Below are 16,777 nucleotides of genomic sequence, written 5' to 3'. Positions count from 1 at the left end.
ATGGGAGTACAGAGATATTGAATTCCCTTTTGTTGTTCTAGAGTCAGCTAGTAATAAGATTCACATTAAAAGCTGTGGTTTTTTAGTTTATAATTCATTGTTTCATCTCCTCAGCTGGTTTACTCTCTCCATTTTGGAAACTATGCAGGAGTGCAGTATCAGCATGGGAAGTTCAGATACATGTGTTATTTTAAATAGAATTACTGCCCTTTTGGTTGTCTAAAAGATCTTCTCTCACTTCTGCAGCTTACTCCAGGCTTATATGAATTCAAAGTGATTGTAGACGGTCAAAATGCCCATGGGGAAGGCTATGTGAACGTGACAGTAAAACCAGGTATGAATTTCCCAGCCCTGGCTGAGTCTCCATTGCTTCCTCTGCAGGATTCCCAAAGACAGAGAGATTTGACTTGAAGGGTTTTTAATTCCCATTGTTGTTGTTGTTCTTTTTTTTTAGTGTATGTATTGGGCAATTCCTAGTTCAGTGTAGTAAAAGGTTAGGGTCGGGGGCGCCTGGGTGGCTCAGTGGATTAACAGCTTCTGCCTTCCGCTCAGGTCATGATCCCAGGGTCCTGGGATCAAGCCCCACATTGGACTCTCTGCTCAGCAGGGAGCCTGCTTCCTTCTCTCTCTCTGCCTGCCTCTCTGCCTACTTGTGATCTGTCAAATAAATAAATACATAATCTTTAAAACAAACAAACAAAGGTTAGGTTGGCAGAGTATATACTTCAGTTCTAGTTGGAACATTTGGCTGGGCAGAGGAGTATTAGTCACATGGCCCCCGGTGCGGTATGGCCCGAGCAGTAGCCTCTGTCTGAGAACTGCTTCTCCAAGTAGGTCATGCTGACAGAGGACCATGTGTTGTGATTAAGAGACACAAGAAAGCCAGGAGCCTGGGAGAAGCATGTAGAAGGAGAACCAGCCAAATGGCTGGCTCTTTCTGATCTCTTTCCAGATACGGGTTTTGTACACAGAATTCCTCATTTAAACCCTGCCAGTCTTTTTTCACCTTGGAAAGCAAATCCTGTCATCCTTTTTAAGTGATCCACCATTGATAAATTGCAGTGCAATAACAAAGTATCTTGTTTTACATTTTTAGGGAAATTTGGGGCAAACTGGAGAGTGCCATATACATTGGCACAAATTCTTAATACTGTTTTCTGTCTTTGTTGGTAATAGATTTTCTATTTGCTCCTTGAACTCTGTAGTCAAGGTAATCCTTTCACCTTCCTAAAAATGTGTTTAACATAAAGACTGTTGGATTTTTCTCCCAAAGAAAAAGCCACTGGGTTTGTAGCTTGTAGTCATTTGTGACCCTGCCATCACTTAGGCCTAGACACAATCAGCTTAGGGATGGCTGGGAAATCATCCGTTCTCTTTTCAGCATAGTCTGTGCCAAGGGATAGTTTGTCGAAGCCCTTTTTGCGCAAAGCTTGTTTGTTATCCTCCTCTACTCAAGCTTGTGTCACTGTAATCCTTGTCATGAACGAGATAGCACGTGAGCATTGAAAGCGTGCACTAGGCATGGTCTTAGGAGTAGTCAAGTTTGGAAGAGCTCTGATGCTTCCATGTGTCTTATGCTGGAATGGTAACCTGGTGTTGTAACTTTCCATTCGGTGATGCTGCACCCATCAGTTATGTAATGGAAACTAATTTATAATTCACCCACATAGGCCTGCTCCTCTTGTAATTTATAAAGGCCCTCTTCCGTGATCCCAGGGTGCTGGGATTGAGCCCTATGTTGGGCTCTCTGCTCAGTGGGAGCCTGCTTCTCTTTCTCCCTGCCACTCCCCCTGCTTGTGCTCTCTTTCTCATAAATAAATAGATAAAATCTTTACCAAAAGAACTGAAAACAAAACCCAGCTTCCAGGACACCTGGTGGCTCAGTTGGTTAAACATCTGCCCTCAGGGGCGCCTGTGTGGCTCAGTGGGTTAAAGCCTCTGCCTTCAGCTCAGGTCATGATCTCAGGGTCCTGGGATCGAGCCCCACATCGGGCTTTCTGCTCAGCGGGGAGCCTGCTTCCTCCTCTCTCTCTGCCTGCCTCTCTGCCTACTTGTGATCTCTGTCAAATAAATGAATAAAATCTTTAAAAACAAAAATAAAAACAAACATCTGCCTTCTGCTCAAGTCATGATCCCAGGGTCCTGGGACTGAGCCCCACATTGGGCTCCCTGTTCAGTGGAGAGCCTGGTTCTCTCTCTCCTGCTCCCCCTGCTTGTGCGTGCTCTCTCTCTCTCTCTCTCTCATGAGTAAATAAAGTCTTTAAAAAATTGAATAAATAAGAACGGCTAAAATTTTTTTAAAAAAAGCTTCTCTTCCAGTGTTTTCTGCCTTGTTTTCTTGCAGAGCCCCGGAAGAATCAGCCTCCTGTTGCCATCGTGTCGCCACAGTTCCAGGAGATCTCTCTGCCAACCACTTCTACAGTCATTGATGGCAGCCGTGAGTACTTATCTACGCATGATGTCTTAGAAGAGCATTCACTGTGAACCGTGGTAGAAAACGCTATGGAAGATTTGGGGCCAGAGGTACCTGGGTGGCTCAGTTGGTTAAGTGCCCAGCTCTTGATCTCAGCTCAGGTCTTGATCTCAGGGTTGTGAGTTCAGGCCCTGTGTTGGGCTCCCTGCTGGGTGTGGAGCCCACTTTTAAAAAAAAAAAAAAAAGAAGAAGATTTGGTGCCACCTATGTCAATATTCTGGTTAGGCCCATCTTCTTGACCATGTTATGGGAAGACTGCCCATCTCAAGCAACTGATTAGGAAGTAAAAACTGGACAGACCCTATTTAAAAACCCCATGTGACTTGTTTGAAGTAATATTTCTGCTCTTTTGAGATGGTAAGAAAGGGGGATTTTGCAGATGTTTAGCATTATTTTGTATGAAACTTGCTTGTTTTCAAATTTGCTTAGATAGAGTCACCATTCTTAGCTATAGAAACAAAGCTCCTTCCTCTTGTGCAAGATAAGTAACTGAGGGTCTCGGCTGGGAGCCCTCCCCCAGTGTGCACGGCTGACTGGATTCTTGTCAGCCTCCTCCCGGAGAGACTCCCAGAACATGCTCCATGCCCCGACTGGGCTCATGAACATTTCACCCTTCGGAATAGTATCCCCGATGGGTTACATGAGAAGACTTGTGGGTCTTTGCCACTGAGGCTGGCTATGTGTGCAGGGGGTTTCAGGCCTGTCATCTCATCAGTATTTACTTGGTCCCCTTGGAGGCCTAGAAAGGCCCTACTACCCGATTGTCTTGCCAACAGTCATCCTAATGGCCAAGGCAGTACTGTTCTAGCAGAGGAATCTCCAGCGAGGTTTAACATTTTACATAGAGGGAGCTGGCAAGAAGAGGAGGGTGGAAGAATAGCAGGACAAGAGAGAAGAGAGAACAGGAAGAAGCACTTGTGAGAGCAGCAAAAAGAGCCACGTAGCCCCATTTTCTGTGTATTGGTGAATAGGTCAAAGTTAAATAATGTGTAAGAGTGTATAGCGGAGACAATCACCGCGACTCCCATTTCCCAGCTAGCCAGTTGTCCCCCAGTCAATGGTATTAGTTTATGCTTCTTTCTGGAGACAGTCTCTGCATATGTAAGAAAATACGTATGTAGTCTTTAAGATAACACAGAGTACACGCTGTTGTGTACAGTGCTTGTTTCTCTATGTCGAAGAATTTTTCTGAATCAGTACATGAAATAGTTTTGTTTTCTTTCTCTGATGGATTGCACAGCCTTCCGTTGAATGGCTGTGTATGTCCCCATGTGGTTGTATCCTTGGCTTCAGTCAGTCTCTATTGATGACCGGTTAGATTATTTTTGGTCCTTTGCTGCTACAGAGAATGTTGCCATGAATAATCTTGTAAGCGTGACATTTAACACATGTGCAGATGAATCTGTAGGATAAATTCCTCAAAGAGAAATTGCAGGGGAAATGACCAGTTTTGCTAGGTTGCTGTTTATGGAGAGGGTATGAGCGTGGGCTTCCACCGTGACTCAGGAGAGGGTTTGCTCCGCACCTGTACCCACAGAGTGTGTTCTGAAACTTTGGCCTCACCAAGCAGGTAGGTTTAAAGAAACAGTATCTGAAGTGTAATTTAAATTTGCGTTTCTTTTATTTTAAGTAAGGTTTTATCTTTTCACGTGTTTAAGAATTGTTGATTTCCTTTTTTCATACAGTAGCATTTTAACCAGAGGTTGCCTGTGTTGGGGTCCTTGGAAAACTACACAGTGGAATATTCATAGCGAGGCAGAATGACCCAATATTCCTAGGGGAGAAACACTCTGGAGAGATAGTCTGTCCTTTCATGAAGTTTTCCTAGCCTCACATCTCTGGGTAGTTGCCCTGGTTTGTGTAAGCTGGGTAAGTGCTGAGACCCAGCGCTCTCGTGTTGTAACTGATGTTTCTTTATGGTCAAGAAAGCACTGATGATGATAAAATCGTCCAATACCATTGGGAGGAGCTTAAGGGACCTCTGAGAGAAGAGAAGATTTCTGAAGACACGGCCATATTAAAACTAAGTAAGCTCGTCCCTGGGAACTACACTTTCAGGTAAATTAGGACCCTTCAAGTTTCCCTTAGGCTATGCTTTTCCCTTGTGGGTTTTACATTCTCCTAGAAGTAACTCTGACAGATATCAAAGTCATTATAGACTTGGTTGATGATAGAGCCTTTGGTTTCACACTTGATCTTAGCCAAAAGGCCGAGAAGCAATAGAACCTTTGGTTCCATTAGTTCTCTTGAGTCCTGTTGGTGGCTGTGGTCACAACAGTGATGTTTCTAGGGCAACGGGCCTTGCATAGTAGATCAGGACCCACCACAGTTAACCATTCCCAAAGCTGTGCCTGGCAGATCCCCATTTTTTGGGGATTTCTGTCATTAAGTGAAAGGGCCTAGCTTCCTGTGCCTTTTCTCAGGAAAAATCTAGAAGGAACCCATTCCTATCTCGTCTCTTCCCTTTGGTAAATGCTTCCTCAACTTACAAGATCTCAAAATCTTTACTTTGGACTAACAGCTTATTTCAGTATGATTTGTGGGATCTTTTTCTGCTGGGGTTTTTAGAGACTTTGGTTCAAAGATAGTCCTGGGAACTCGTAGTCTGCATTCTAGGATGTGATTAGTAAGAGTGTGAGCTGACTCAAGAGTAGTCCTCTTTAGGTTTGCAAAACTCCTTGTCTGTTACAGAGCACTTGCATGTGAGTATCATAAAACAGCATATGTACATGATATTAAATTCATTTTACATCTGAGAAAAATGAGGCTCATTGTATTTACTAACTTCTCTGAGGTCACACATTTCAGCTAGAACCAAAGTACAGATTCTGTAACCAAGTCCGGACTCACTCTGTTCCACTCCTTGACCTGACCTTACATATTTTGTTCATGCTTCCTTGAATGCTCTTCTCAGTCCATCAGAGTTCTGCCCATCCTTAAGGACCTACCTCTCAGTTTTCTGTGAGGCAGAGTAGACCCTCCTGAGATTCCTCCGAGAGGAGGGAACATGTCTCTCCCAGAACCTTCTCTGTGGTGCAATAGTTTATTCGTGGGTGTCTCTCTTCCTCACTGGGTCTGTAGTTTACCAGGTTTTGACACTACCAGAGACAGTGACAGGTCCTAGAACAGCACCTGCCCTGTAAATAAATATGACTTAGCAGCACTCTTACTGACTTAAGACTTCAGATGAATGAAAGGCAGCTGCCATTCCACAAGGTTAGAGCCTTCTCATTGGCTTAAAATGGAAATGTGAGTTGATTTTACCTTCGATTTCTAATATAGGAGTTCTAACACTTAAGAAATTTAGCTTGGGCCAGGTTGATCCTTTTAAAAAAAAGTAATAGTAATAGTTCCTGCTTCTGGAACACTTACTGTGTGTTTAGTACTGTTGTGAGCTCTGTGCAGGCAGTGGCTCATTTAATCCTATACAAGTATTATAATTACTATTTTTTGTAGATTAGGAAATTTAGGCACAGAGAGGTTAAGTAACTTGCCCAAGGTCACACAGGCAACATGACTTGAGTCTGCACTTTCAATCATAGTGTTTGGGCGGATGCGGTATTGGGAGTGATTCTTCTTTTCTGTCAGTTTCAATTTATGAAATGATGGGACTGGATTTGATTAGCATTAAGATCCAGTCTGTTTGGTTCCAGTCACCTTTCCTTCTCTCCCCCTTTGACATGGCAGTGGCCAACCCTGTGGTCGGCTGCTCATCGGGTCCAGGATTCTCGCAGGCAAGCCTGGGACTGAGGTGAAAGAGTAAATGGGCAGCTGCCATCTTGCCATTTGTCTATAACTTGCTTCTGCTCTGAAATAGGAGACAAATAGGATATGTTAAAAAAAAAACAAAAACAAAAAAACTGTGAAAACAACATGGAAAATGGAAAAAGAGGAAAATTTCTGTGGATTTTTCTTCTTCAGATATGTGTGTCTGATGTTTTTGTGCTCTTTCTCTAAAGGCTAAAATCCCCCAAATGCCCCTCAGGCCCTAGGTAAAAGGTGAGACTGTGGGATGCAGCCCCACAGATGTCTGGCTCTGTCTGTGGCTGGTGGTGAGATTTAAACAAACGACATGTCTTTTCTATGCTTTTCCTCTTTCTGTCAGCAAAATGGAAGGAACCCAAACCTCCTTGCTTGCTTATGCTCACATTTTGAGGTGGCAAGAGAAGCTTTAGGCTGTTCAGCTGGAAGGCATCATTTAGGTAAAAGCCTGCTCTTATAAATGAACATTTTTTTTTTCCTCTTGCAAATCCTGTTTCACACTGGCACAAGCTGTGGGGCTGTTGCGTAGGAGAATTCATTTGCATCTTGGGCTCCTGTCTTACCGGAGCCGGCCCTCCTGGTCCATCCCAGGGGCTGTCTGCCCAGGGCATCCCTTCTTGCGATGTATGCATGGCTGAGGCAGGATGGCAGGAGGAGAGCGGGCTGCAGTCAGTGCTTGATCTATTCGGGGCCGCCTTTGAGCCCCGTGGCTTTAGGGGCCAGGGGTTAACTACGCTTAAAACTTGGTTTCTGGGCTTTGGAGTCAGAGAACTGGGCTTGCATCTTGGCTCACTGTGTAGCCCTGGGCAGGTGACGTAGCCTCTGTCAGCTTCCTGTCCAGGGAGATGGAGGACACCTACTTCATATGATTGTTGGGAGGGCCAGGGAAGACAGTGCCTGTGAAGTTCCCAGCGCACGGACAGGTGCAGGTGGCAGAGCAGAACGGTGCTGGCAATGTAGTTCCTGGATTCGCGTTCTGACTCCACTCAAGCTTGGGCAAGTTACCTCTCTGTGCCTTAGTCTCCTTGTATATGTAAGGAGTAAAATGAGCGTCGTGCTTTATGGAACCGTTGTGAGGATTTAAGGAGATAGAAAGCACTTGGAACAGTGCCTGGCGCTCGGTCAGGGTGAGCATTTAGTCGTAGTCTGCCTGTCCGAGAAGAATGCATAAAGAATTGGTAATCATTTGGTACCCCTGCTGCCTTGGTATTTCTTAGCCTCAATATTTCAGTCCTCTCAGATCGCTGCCTCTTCCTTCAGCCCATCCCTGCCTGATTGCACTCCTTTCTCTGCCCTGCTAGCTTGACGGTGGTGGACTCTGACGGAGCAAGCAGCTCTACCACTGCAAGTTTGACGGTGAACAAAGCGGTGGATTACCCCCCTGTGGCCAATGCAGGCCCCAACCAAGTGATCACCCTGCCCCAAAACTCCATCACACTCTTTGGGAACCAGAGCACTGATGACCATGGCATCACCAGCTATGAGTGGTCACTCAGCCCGAGCAGCAAGGGGAAAGTGGTGGAGATGCAGGTAGGAGGGAATGGCATCCGTCTCTTCTTGCCCAGGAGAATTACAGCTGCTGGACTGGCTTGCCCTTATGAGCCTTATTTTTGCTCCCATTTTAATGACCAAAGCCAATCGATACAAAATGCTGAACACTAGAATTAAAAAAAAAAAAAAACAAAAAACACCTAGAAAATTTAAAGAGCCTTTAAGGAACACATTACCAAAACCTTTGTCTTCAATGTTTAGTATTAAAGGATGTGTTCTAGGATGATGCCAGAGAGCCAGACTACCCAAAGCCACAAGGGTACAGATTTTTTTTTTTTTTTTTTTTGAGAGAGAGCACACTCGTGTGTTTGGGGTACAGGGAGAGCAGGGAGGAGGGGCAGAGGGAGAGAGAGGATCTCAGGCAGGCGTCAGCTCAGCATGGAGCCTGACAGGGGCTGGATCCCATGACCCTGAGATCATGAAACAAGGTTGCAAATCTTAATGAGCTGTACTACACTTGGAGTAGCCCAGTCGGCTCTCTGGACATATGTAGGAGACTAGACCTGCCACCGGGCACGTGAGGTAAGTAAATAAAACTGAGTAGGGCCTGTGGCAAACCAGACAACATAACCCCTGACTGAAGTGGTCAGCTGCGCCTCAGTGAGTTGTTGCCACATGGAAATATGGTCCCAGTATTCCTAGAGGGGCCCAGCTTTCCAAGAAAAAACAAATCTAGACCTGTATGTGAAAATTTCCAACTTTTGGGGCACATGCCCGGCTCAGAGGAGCATGTGACTTTTTTGAGTTTGAGTGAGTTTGAGCCCCATGTTGGGTATAACAATTACTTAAAATCTTCAAAAAGAAAAAGAAAATTTCCAGCTTTTAAGATACTGCAGACCAAACAAAATGTCTGCACGCTGGATTCTGCCTAGAGGCTGTCAAGCTTTGTCCACTGTTCTAGAGGAAGTTCCTGCCTTGGAAGTTTGCCCTAAATTGTGTATAATGTTCCTTCTGACGCTCTGTGTTTCCAAATTGGAGGCCTGACTTAAAGCTCACATTTCACCTGGCTTTTGTTAGATATCCTGTTCGGTTTCTCTGCTGCTGCAGAATCTGCACAACCCGGCTGGTGACCGCACGGCATCGGCCGTTGCTGCCACGTGCTACTCAGGCAGCTGGGTTAAGATCACTGAGTGGCCTCAGCAGGAAGAACATGGTTTTAATAGTGTGTTATTTTATTCTACACTCCTGGCCTCCTTTCTGGCTTGGGTCATAAAGACCGAACTTGGTTCTCTCTGCACATTTTCCTGTCCTCCTCTCCCTCGTGAGAACTCGGACTTTATTTGAAACTGCTGCTGTCAGGGAAGGTTCTCCCCTTGAAAGGGGAGCCCTTTACTTTTAACAGGATGTCCCACAGTGTCTGATGCCACACGCAGTAGCTCTAGAAAACTAGGTGCATCTTTTAGGCTGGAGTAGGACGTGTGACGTTGTGATTCTGGGAGTCTGCTTTCCCACTTGTCTGTATTTATACATGCAGGGGGTTAGAACCCCAACCCTGCAGCTCTCTGCCATGCAAGAAGGAGACTATACTTACCAGCTCACAGTGACGGACACCATTGGACAGCAGGCTACCGCCCAGGTGACTGTCATCGTGCAGCCTGGTAAGTTCTAGCCTTATTGTGCAGGCCCTTCTGCAGGCCGACCCCTTGTACTGTGCGGGACAAGAGGGTCTGGGTTCTGAGCTCTACGATGCTGGAGTGGGAGGTGGCAATCCACGGGCCACTGGCAACTGTGGTTGTCCATTTTGAGTGCTTGCTTCAGAGGTAGAGACAGGACTTCACAACCTCAGCTGTGGTCTTGCCCGTGGCTGGTTATTGTGCTTTCAAGGGGACATAGCAGATAGAGTTTCTGTTATCCCAAACCCTCCCATGGCCTTTAAGGGACAGCTTAAAGCCCACTTCCTCCATAAGGCCCTACCTTATCACTCAGACCCTCTCTTCTGAACACCCAGAGCATCGAGTCTAAAATGTAGCACGGCATTACAACTTCATTACATTCCACTGTATTCTTATAAAAAGGGTTCAGTCTTAATATTCTTCATTGTGCGCTCCCTGACCCACAGTTTCTGATAGTTTTGTGGGCTGAGAGGCAGAGTTCTCATGTCTTCCAGAACATATGTCCCTGTTAGTTCCTCTCCTTTCCCAGCTGAACTGCCTGCTTTTGACCTCGCTATCTCTGTCTTCTAGAAAACAACAAGCCTCCACAGGCAGATGCAGGCCCAGATAAAGAGCTGACCCTTCCGGTGGACAGCACAACCCTGGATGGCAGCAAAAGCTCTGATGATCAGAAAATTATCTCCTATCTCTGGGAGAAAACACAGTGAGTATTGACGCAAAACCTCTACTGCTGCAACGTCTCCAGGCCTTTGAAAGCAAGGACTTACTTGTGTTTAAGAGTTCACTTGCTCTTCTGGCTTATCCAAGGGGGATGACTGAGAAAGAAACATTAGCCGTCCTAAACTTCAACTCTAAGAAAATGACAGAAAATAATCGTTGTAAGAAAAAAAAAAAAACAATGCTTGCCGTCAGCTAGTCTCCAATTAGTACTTTGTGGTCCTGGTACTTTTACAGGTACAATCCATCTGCCGAAATGCACAGTTTAATTACACTTGAGAGGCAGGATGGAAGGGGTAATGGACCAGAAAAATACCGTTGCTCAAAATTAACTGGGTAAGGCTGGCAGTGGGGATGGGGCAGAAAAGCTATTACAGAGAATTGAAAATTCATCTGCACAATGAAAACATTGCTCTGGTATCATTTCCTTAAAGACACCATTTATGAATTATGTTAATGAGAGGCCAAAGGAACTAACCAAAATAATAATAATTAAACTGGAATTACCTAATCGAACCATTTCTGGTTCTCACAGTTTCTTTCAGCTTCTTTAAGCCATAACAAATGGAACTCAAATTGTATGCAGGATCCCACGGGAAGCAAAAGAATTCTAAGGAACAGTTAAAAGCATTCTTAGTTTCCAAAGGTACCAATGACAGGACAGACTGAACTCTTTGTTTTATTTTTGTTTTTGATGAGGGCATAGAAATGGGTGGCAAGTGGCTATAACTTGACTGTAGAAGTGACTTGACTTAACGATTGCTGAGTTGGATTTTAGAAATTCTTTTCCTTGGCTCTTATCTCTTGTGGATAACCAAGTCTTCCTCAGCCCAGTGTGTTTGAATTATAACTGTTGAAGACATAGCTGATAAACCTTCAGCTGAGTTTCACTAGTGCCTACAGCAGAACTGATGCTGAGAGTAGCTTCTTGGAAGAGATCTGCTTCGGAGGGATGACTGGGGCCAGAGATTGTAGATTTAAACAGCAAAACAAAGCAAAACCTGGGAGACTGCAGATTTCTCTTGTCATCCTATAATTTTAAGGAAAACTCTGGGGGCATTTTGCTCCTTGGAATATGTAGAGCTATGCCTGGATGTTGGCACAGAGCTCACTCCCTGGCTGCAGGCTGCTGTGTGAGGCCCCACGGGTGGAGGAAGGCTGCAGGGTGTCCGGGGTCCTCTGTACCACTGTCCAGGAGCTGCAGGGAGCTTGGCTTTAGAGCTGCTGAGATGAGGATGGTTTTGCTAAGAGTTCCTCTGCAGCCTTGGCCCATTTCCTTTCCTTGGCTTTTTAGTAGGAGGGAGTTTGGCATGTGATTAAGAAACGCATCCTGCTCCTTTGCTGGCAAGAGCTGAACCAACTACTGGGCCAGAAATGCTTTTCAGAAACATCACTCTGAAATCATTCTTTTGATCAGAGACCTGCTCAGAGCACTTTCTTCCCTTTACAAACTGGAACAGCAAAGGGTTTGAATGTTCTAGAAATTCATAGAAAGGATAAAGCCAGATATGTTTGAAAGCTGGTGAATGGAATTTTCTGATCGGCAGGGGAGCCTGTATTTTGGGGCGAAATGACGCTCTGTCCAAATGGAATATTTTTAAACATGCCCTCTCAAGGGCTGGGAAACAATAGTTCGTGTCTCGGCTGAGGCAGTAATTGTCTGCTCCTGCTGAGTCAGGGACAGGAGAATAGCCAACAGGTACAACTCCACCCTCTGGTTTCTGTCTTTGTCCAGGGGACCTGATGGCGTGCAGCTTGAGAATGCTAACAGCAGTGTCGCCACTGTGACGGGGCTCCAAGTGGGAACCTATGTGTTCACCTTGACTGTCAAAGATGAGAGGAACCTGCAAAGCCAAAGTTCTGTGAATGTCATTGTCAAAGAAGGTACCTTCCTGCCCTTGGGTTGGTGCAGTCTCTGGGTCAGATACCTGAGGAACTGGGCATCTCCTTTTTTGGCAGCAGAAATTGACCAGAGATAAGGGGTGGCAGGGTAAACTGGGGAGAAGGGCAGCTGTTATGTGCTTCTAAAACAGCCTTTAGTTGGGAGTGAATGCAAGGTGAATTTTAACTTCTTGTCCCCCACCTTCCTTCTCAGTTGATTAGGGAAAGAATTTGTTTTTTTTTCCTTTGCATTTTTATTTTGCCTCCACTGCTAAGCCCTGGGGTTTCTGTGGTTCTCTTGCTGGCTGCAGTGACACCTGCTGTCAGGCCTTAGAATGACTGTCATGCTCTTAGTTTCCTGTGGTCCTCTGTGAGCCTGTGGACCGGATGCCAGCATGAGGCAGGAGTCTGTGGGTTTGCTGAGGTTTGCAGGCCCAGACCGACGATGGCCCTGGGGGAGGGCTATAAGAGGCACGAGGGTCACTCCTGCTAGGGTGTCCGTGCTCAGCTGCTAGAGACTGCACACCTGAGTAAACAAGGCTGCAGCTGGGGCCCAGGGGAAGAGAGGTCTTTTTTTTTTTTTCCCCTCTCTCTCTGTTAGAGTATTAAGGAATAAAAGAAGATGTTGAAAAAATAACATTTTTAGGTCATATTTTGAAGAGAATGTGTGCTATCAGCTACGTGAAATCTAAAGTGTAAGGCTTTTTAGCCCAGTTGGGGTCTCTGTATCTAGACACCACATGCTTCCCGAGAAGACACATGGAACCCTTTCAGGGAAGCTGCTAGGAGGACCCAGGAGAAGACTCAGCCCTCTCTGCTGGACGATGTCAGAAAAACATTTTGCTGGGCTGGGTTTTATTACCATGGAGAGAGGGGAACTGAAGCCTGGTCTTCACTGGGTCCTAACCCCCAATAGCTCATTGTCAAAAAAAACCCCCGCTCTGCTGTTAGGTGCTGGCATGAATAGGTGCTTATGATAGCTTTCTCTGTTTCAGATACTTTCGATGTTAATTTCCCCCTAAGCATCATGAAGAAGCATTCTTTCTTTTCCAGAATGTTATTTCACTGATATCTCTTTGGTTAGAAATGAACAAACCGCCTGTAGCCAAGATAACTGGGAATGTAGTGATTACCTTGCCCACGGACACAGCAGAGCTGGATGGCTCCAAGTCGTCAGATGACAAGGGAATAGTCAGCTACCTCTGGACCCGAGATGAAGGGAGCCCAGCGGCAGGGGTAAGTGTCAGGAACCAGAGAGCTACACAGGGTCAATGTGATGAGATGGGGAGAGGAAACTGAGCCAAACATTCCAGGATCTGTTTCAACATGGGTGAGGGGTGGTCTCTTATGTCAAACCTGGATTGCCCTCTGAAATTCAGGGAACCCAAATGATTTGCCTAGCATTGCTCTGTAAGCTAGGATGCTCTAATTTTTTTTTTTTTAAGATTATTTATTTATTTATTTGACTGACAGAGATCACAAGTAGGCAGAAAGGCAGGCAGAGAGAAAGGCGGAAGCAGGCTCCCCGCTGAGCAGAGAGCCTGATGCGGGGCTCGATCCCAAGAACCTAGGATCAGGACCTGAGCTGAACTGGATGCCCTAATCTTGCATCTGTGGGCTGCAAAGCTTTTACAAAGCAGGAGCTGCCCAGAGGGAGCTTAGTTATAACAAACAGCACCCAACCCCACAAAAGGAGTCTGTTTTGCCCTTTGGTGTAGCCAGTGTTGTTCAACCCCACAGGAGGTGCTAAATCACTCTGACCACCACCCAATCCTCTTTCTTTCGAACCTGGTTGAGGGCACCTACACATTTCACCTGCACGTGACTGATGCGAAGGGGGAGAGTGACATGGATCGGACTACCGTGGAGGTGAAGCCTGGTGAGTTCATTTAGCACTGGGACTGGCTGGGAGTGCTGGCCTAGCCCAGCAGGACCTCGGACCTGGGCCCCTTTCCCCCGGTAGGACAGAGACAGGTGGCAAAGCCAGCTTCTAAACGCCTGAGAAACCCTGAGCTGAAAAATCCTTGGACTCTGTTTCAACAGTACCCCTCCTCCCCACGCAGGATTATGGACCCCTGCTCCACCCCCCCATTTCCGATGGAGAAACGGAGACTCCCAGAGGGCAGGGCTTGCTCAGTGTCACACAACAGTTGTGTCAGAGCCAGGCCCTCATGTCCCTGGTCCAGCACTCCCTCCTGTCCCTGTGATGGAGGAGAGAGGGCTCTGGGTGCTTCGGGAATCTGAGCACAGGAATAACTTGAGTCATGATGTCTCATCACCACCCAGCTGCAGAAAACAATTTATTTTTATAAGTTGAGCCTCAGGCTTTATCTGACAGCCCAGGGAAGGTAAAGTAACTGGTATCCTTTACATTTTTCAGATTTGCAGAAATAAAATTTCTTTCTTAAATAGAACCGTGTTTTTATTTTGCTTTGAGGCTGATTTGGTATTAGGGAAGGAGTGTGGGGTGGGGTAGAGCTTTATAAATTCCTGAGCATCTGATGAGAAGGTATTAACTTTCAATCTACTCTTTGTTATATAGGCCAAGCTCATGTACAGATGTCTTAGATGGGAAGGGATCTTGGCGGATCTTCTAGTCCTTGTCCTGCCTCTACGAAGGACAACAGCCAAGACACGATAAAGTCTCTTCTGTGTTTCAAATCAGATCACAAATAGTTTACTAATTATGTAAATGATACATCAGGACAGGCAAATGGTGCATCCAGTTATGGGAATAAGGTATTCTGAATAATCGCTTTTAAGTTCCAAGTGCAGAGCAGTCTCTAGGACACAATCAGAAATGAAGGAAAGTGGTCTCCCAGTTCTAGAGTTACAAGAACATCGTGCTCTGATATTGCTCTAGGGAAGTCCTTGTTTCTTGACCACCCAGATTTTTTGTGTGTTTACTGTCTTCAAACCTGTAGGGCTGATACAATTCCATTATCAGTAAGATTGTTGAGATGAACATTTTCCCTCTCATTGTTGTAGACAAAGCATAGCAAGTCATTGAAAACTAGATTGTGGAGAGATTGTAGATATCCCCCACTCAGCCTGGAGAGCTCAGCAAAGTCAACTGGGAAAAAGCTTTAATTATTATTATTATTAAAGATTTTATTTATTTGAGAGAGAGAGCGGGGGGAAGGGTAGAGGGCGAGAAACCTTTGTGCAGATTCCCCAGTGAGTGGGGAGCCTGATGCCTTTGTGACCTTGAGAGCATGACCTGAGCCAAACCAAGAGTCTGACGCTTAACCAACTGAGCCACCTCGGGCGCCCCAGGGCAGAAGCTTTTAGACCAGACCTCGAAGTGTTCTCTTCCGCATTCCCTTCACCAAACCTGTGGTCTCCCTGCTACGGCCCGATGCCCAGCTCACGTGTGGTAGTTGTCTGGATGGCATAGAGCTCTCCACATCAGCCCTTGATTACATTACTGGCAGTTCAGTCTAGTCCCTTTCCACTTGCAGGAGGTCAGTTGCATTCCTGAATGCTCTCACTGCTTTCACTCCTGTGCCAGAACGGATGCACAGTGGCAGGTCTGTGTTCACACTCCTCCTTCCAAAGCCATGACTGATTCACATGCTTTCCAGATCCCAGGAAAAACCACCTGGTGGAGATCATCTTGGATGTCAACGTCAGTCAGCTAACTGAGAGGCTGAAAGGGATGTTCATCCGCCAGATTGGAGTCCTCCTGGGGGTGCTGGATTCCGACATCATTGTGCAAAAGATTCAGCCATACACGGAGCAGAGGTAGCTGGGAAATGGGTGTGTGTGTGTGTGTGAAAAGGCAAGACCAGGGGCCCCCTGGGCTTCCCAATTGAGCTGAGAAGTAGTGTGGGTAGATAGAGAAGGGTGGGCTCTCTGACCAAGAACTGCTCATGGTTTCCGTTCCTTGAATGAACTTGTCTCTTCTAGCACAGGTCACATACTCAGTATTAGATATTGTAGCAGGGTGTTAGGTACCAGGTCATAGTCTAGTAGGGAAGACAGTCAGAATAAGCATATAACATTAATACAGGGTGAATTTGACAGACTGAGGTATCACGGAGACACAGGCAAGGCCAATTAATTCTTTCAGAAGAGTAGGGGCAGGATTTTCCACCAAGCAAGCATAGAAAGACTCAGAGGAAATTCATAAAAGGGGAATAGCATGAGCCATGGTCCTGTGATATGAAAGTACCGAGTTTCCCCTGGAAGAAGTCCTTTGGTTCAGAGCACTTCCTAGGCCCCAGGACAAGGGGGGAGATGAGACCAGCTGTGCAGATGGGCAACAGTCACAAGCAAGCCAAGGAGTTTCGTTTTTATAAAAGTTTGGGAAGGCGGGGAGGACTCAAGTTTTATATGTGTGAAGTTTTTGTTTTGTTCTTGAAGCAAGAAAATTTGGGTTTTTGTTTTGTTTTAGGAAGACCAGTACTATGGAGGCTACAGCAAAATAGGGAGAGACGCAGGGTTGGGGAGCCTAGAACTAGTCTAGTAAAAAGGTAATAAAACCTAAGTTAAGGTAGTGGCAATGGAATAACAGAAGAGGAGAAGAAATGAAAAGAAAACAAAGGTAAATCAGAAGGACTTGGGGATCCTTTGGGGATGAAGGTGAATGAAGCATCAAACCGAAGGCTTTAGGTTTACATGCCTGGATGGATAGTGGACGCATTTACTGAAGTTAGGGATTCAGAGGGAATCAGTTTCAAAGAAAAGATCATGAGTTCAATTTTGACTGTTGCATTTTGGGTGTCTCATGGGTGATATGTAGAGATATTTCATCAGACAGTGGCAAGTATAGGTTGGA

The 16,777-nt window shown here is 45.8% G+C and overlaps 1 protein-coding gene across 7 annotated transcripts in view; it reads left to right on the top strand.

Annotated features, from left to right (window-relative positions):
- Positions 1-16,777, top strand: part of KIAA0319L (KIAA0319 like) — a 90,407-nt gene that overhangs the window by 60,717 nt on the left and 12,913 nt on the right. For 4 of the 7 annotated variants that reach the window (XM_082686859.1, XM_082686856.1, XM_082686857.1 and 1 more), the window contains 10 exons: positions 247-334; positions 2,345-2,437; positions 4,399-4,531; positions 7,537-7,765; positions 9,261-9,384; positions 9,970-10,102; positions 11,852-12,000; positions 13,082-13,233; positions 13,738-13,876; positions 15,582-15,741. In XM_082686859.1, the coding sequence (XP_082542985.1) occupies positions 247-334; positions 2,345-2,437; positions 4,399-4,531; positions 7,537-7,765; positions 9,261-9,384; positions 9,970-10,102; positions 11,852-12,000; positions 13,082-13,233; positions 13,738-13,876; positions 15,582-15,741 (1,400 nt within the window). Of the gene's footprint in view, positions 1-246; positions 335-2,344; positions 2,438-4,398; positions 4,532-7,536; positions 7,766-9,260; positions 9,385-9,969; positions 10,103-11,851; positions 12,001-13,081; positions 13,234-13,737; positions 13,877-14,060; positions 14,407-15,581; positions 15,742-16,777 lie in introns of those variants that run through there. The other 3 variants (XM_082686862.1, XM_082686861.1, XM_082686860.1) reach the window with 1 other exon arrangement.

This window comes from Mustela nivalis (assembly GCF_964662115.1).
Source record: "Mustela nivalis genome assembly, chromosome: 10".
In the NCBI taxonomy this organism is placed as follows: Eukaryota; Metazoa; Chordata; class Mammalia; order Carnivora; family Mustelidae; genus Mustela; species Mustela nivalis.
Note: the sequence above shows the minus strand (reverse complement) of the source record. Positions and strands in the feature narration are given on the sequence as shown.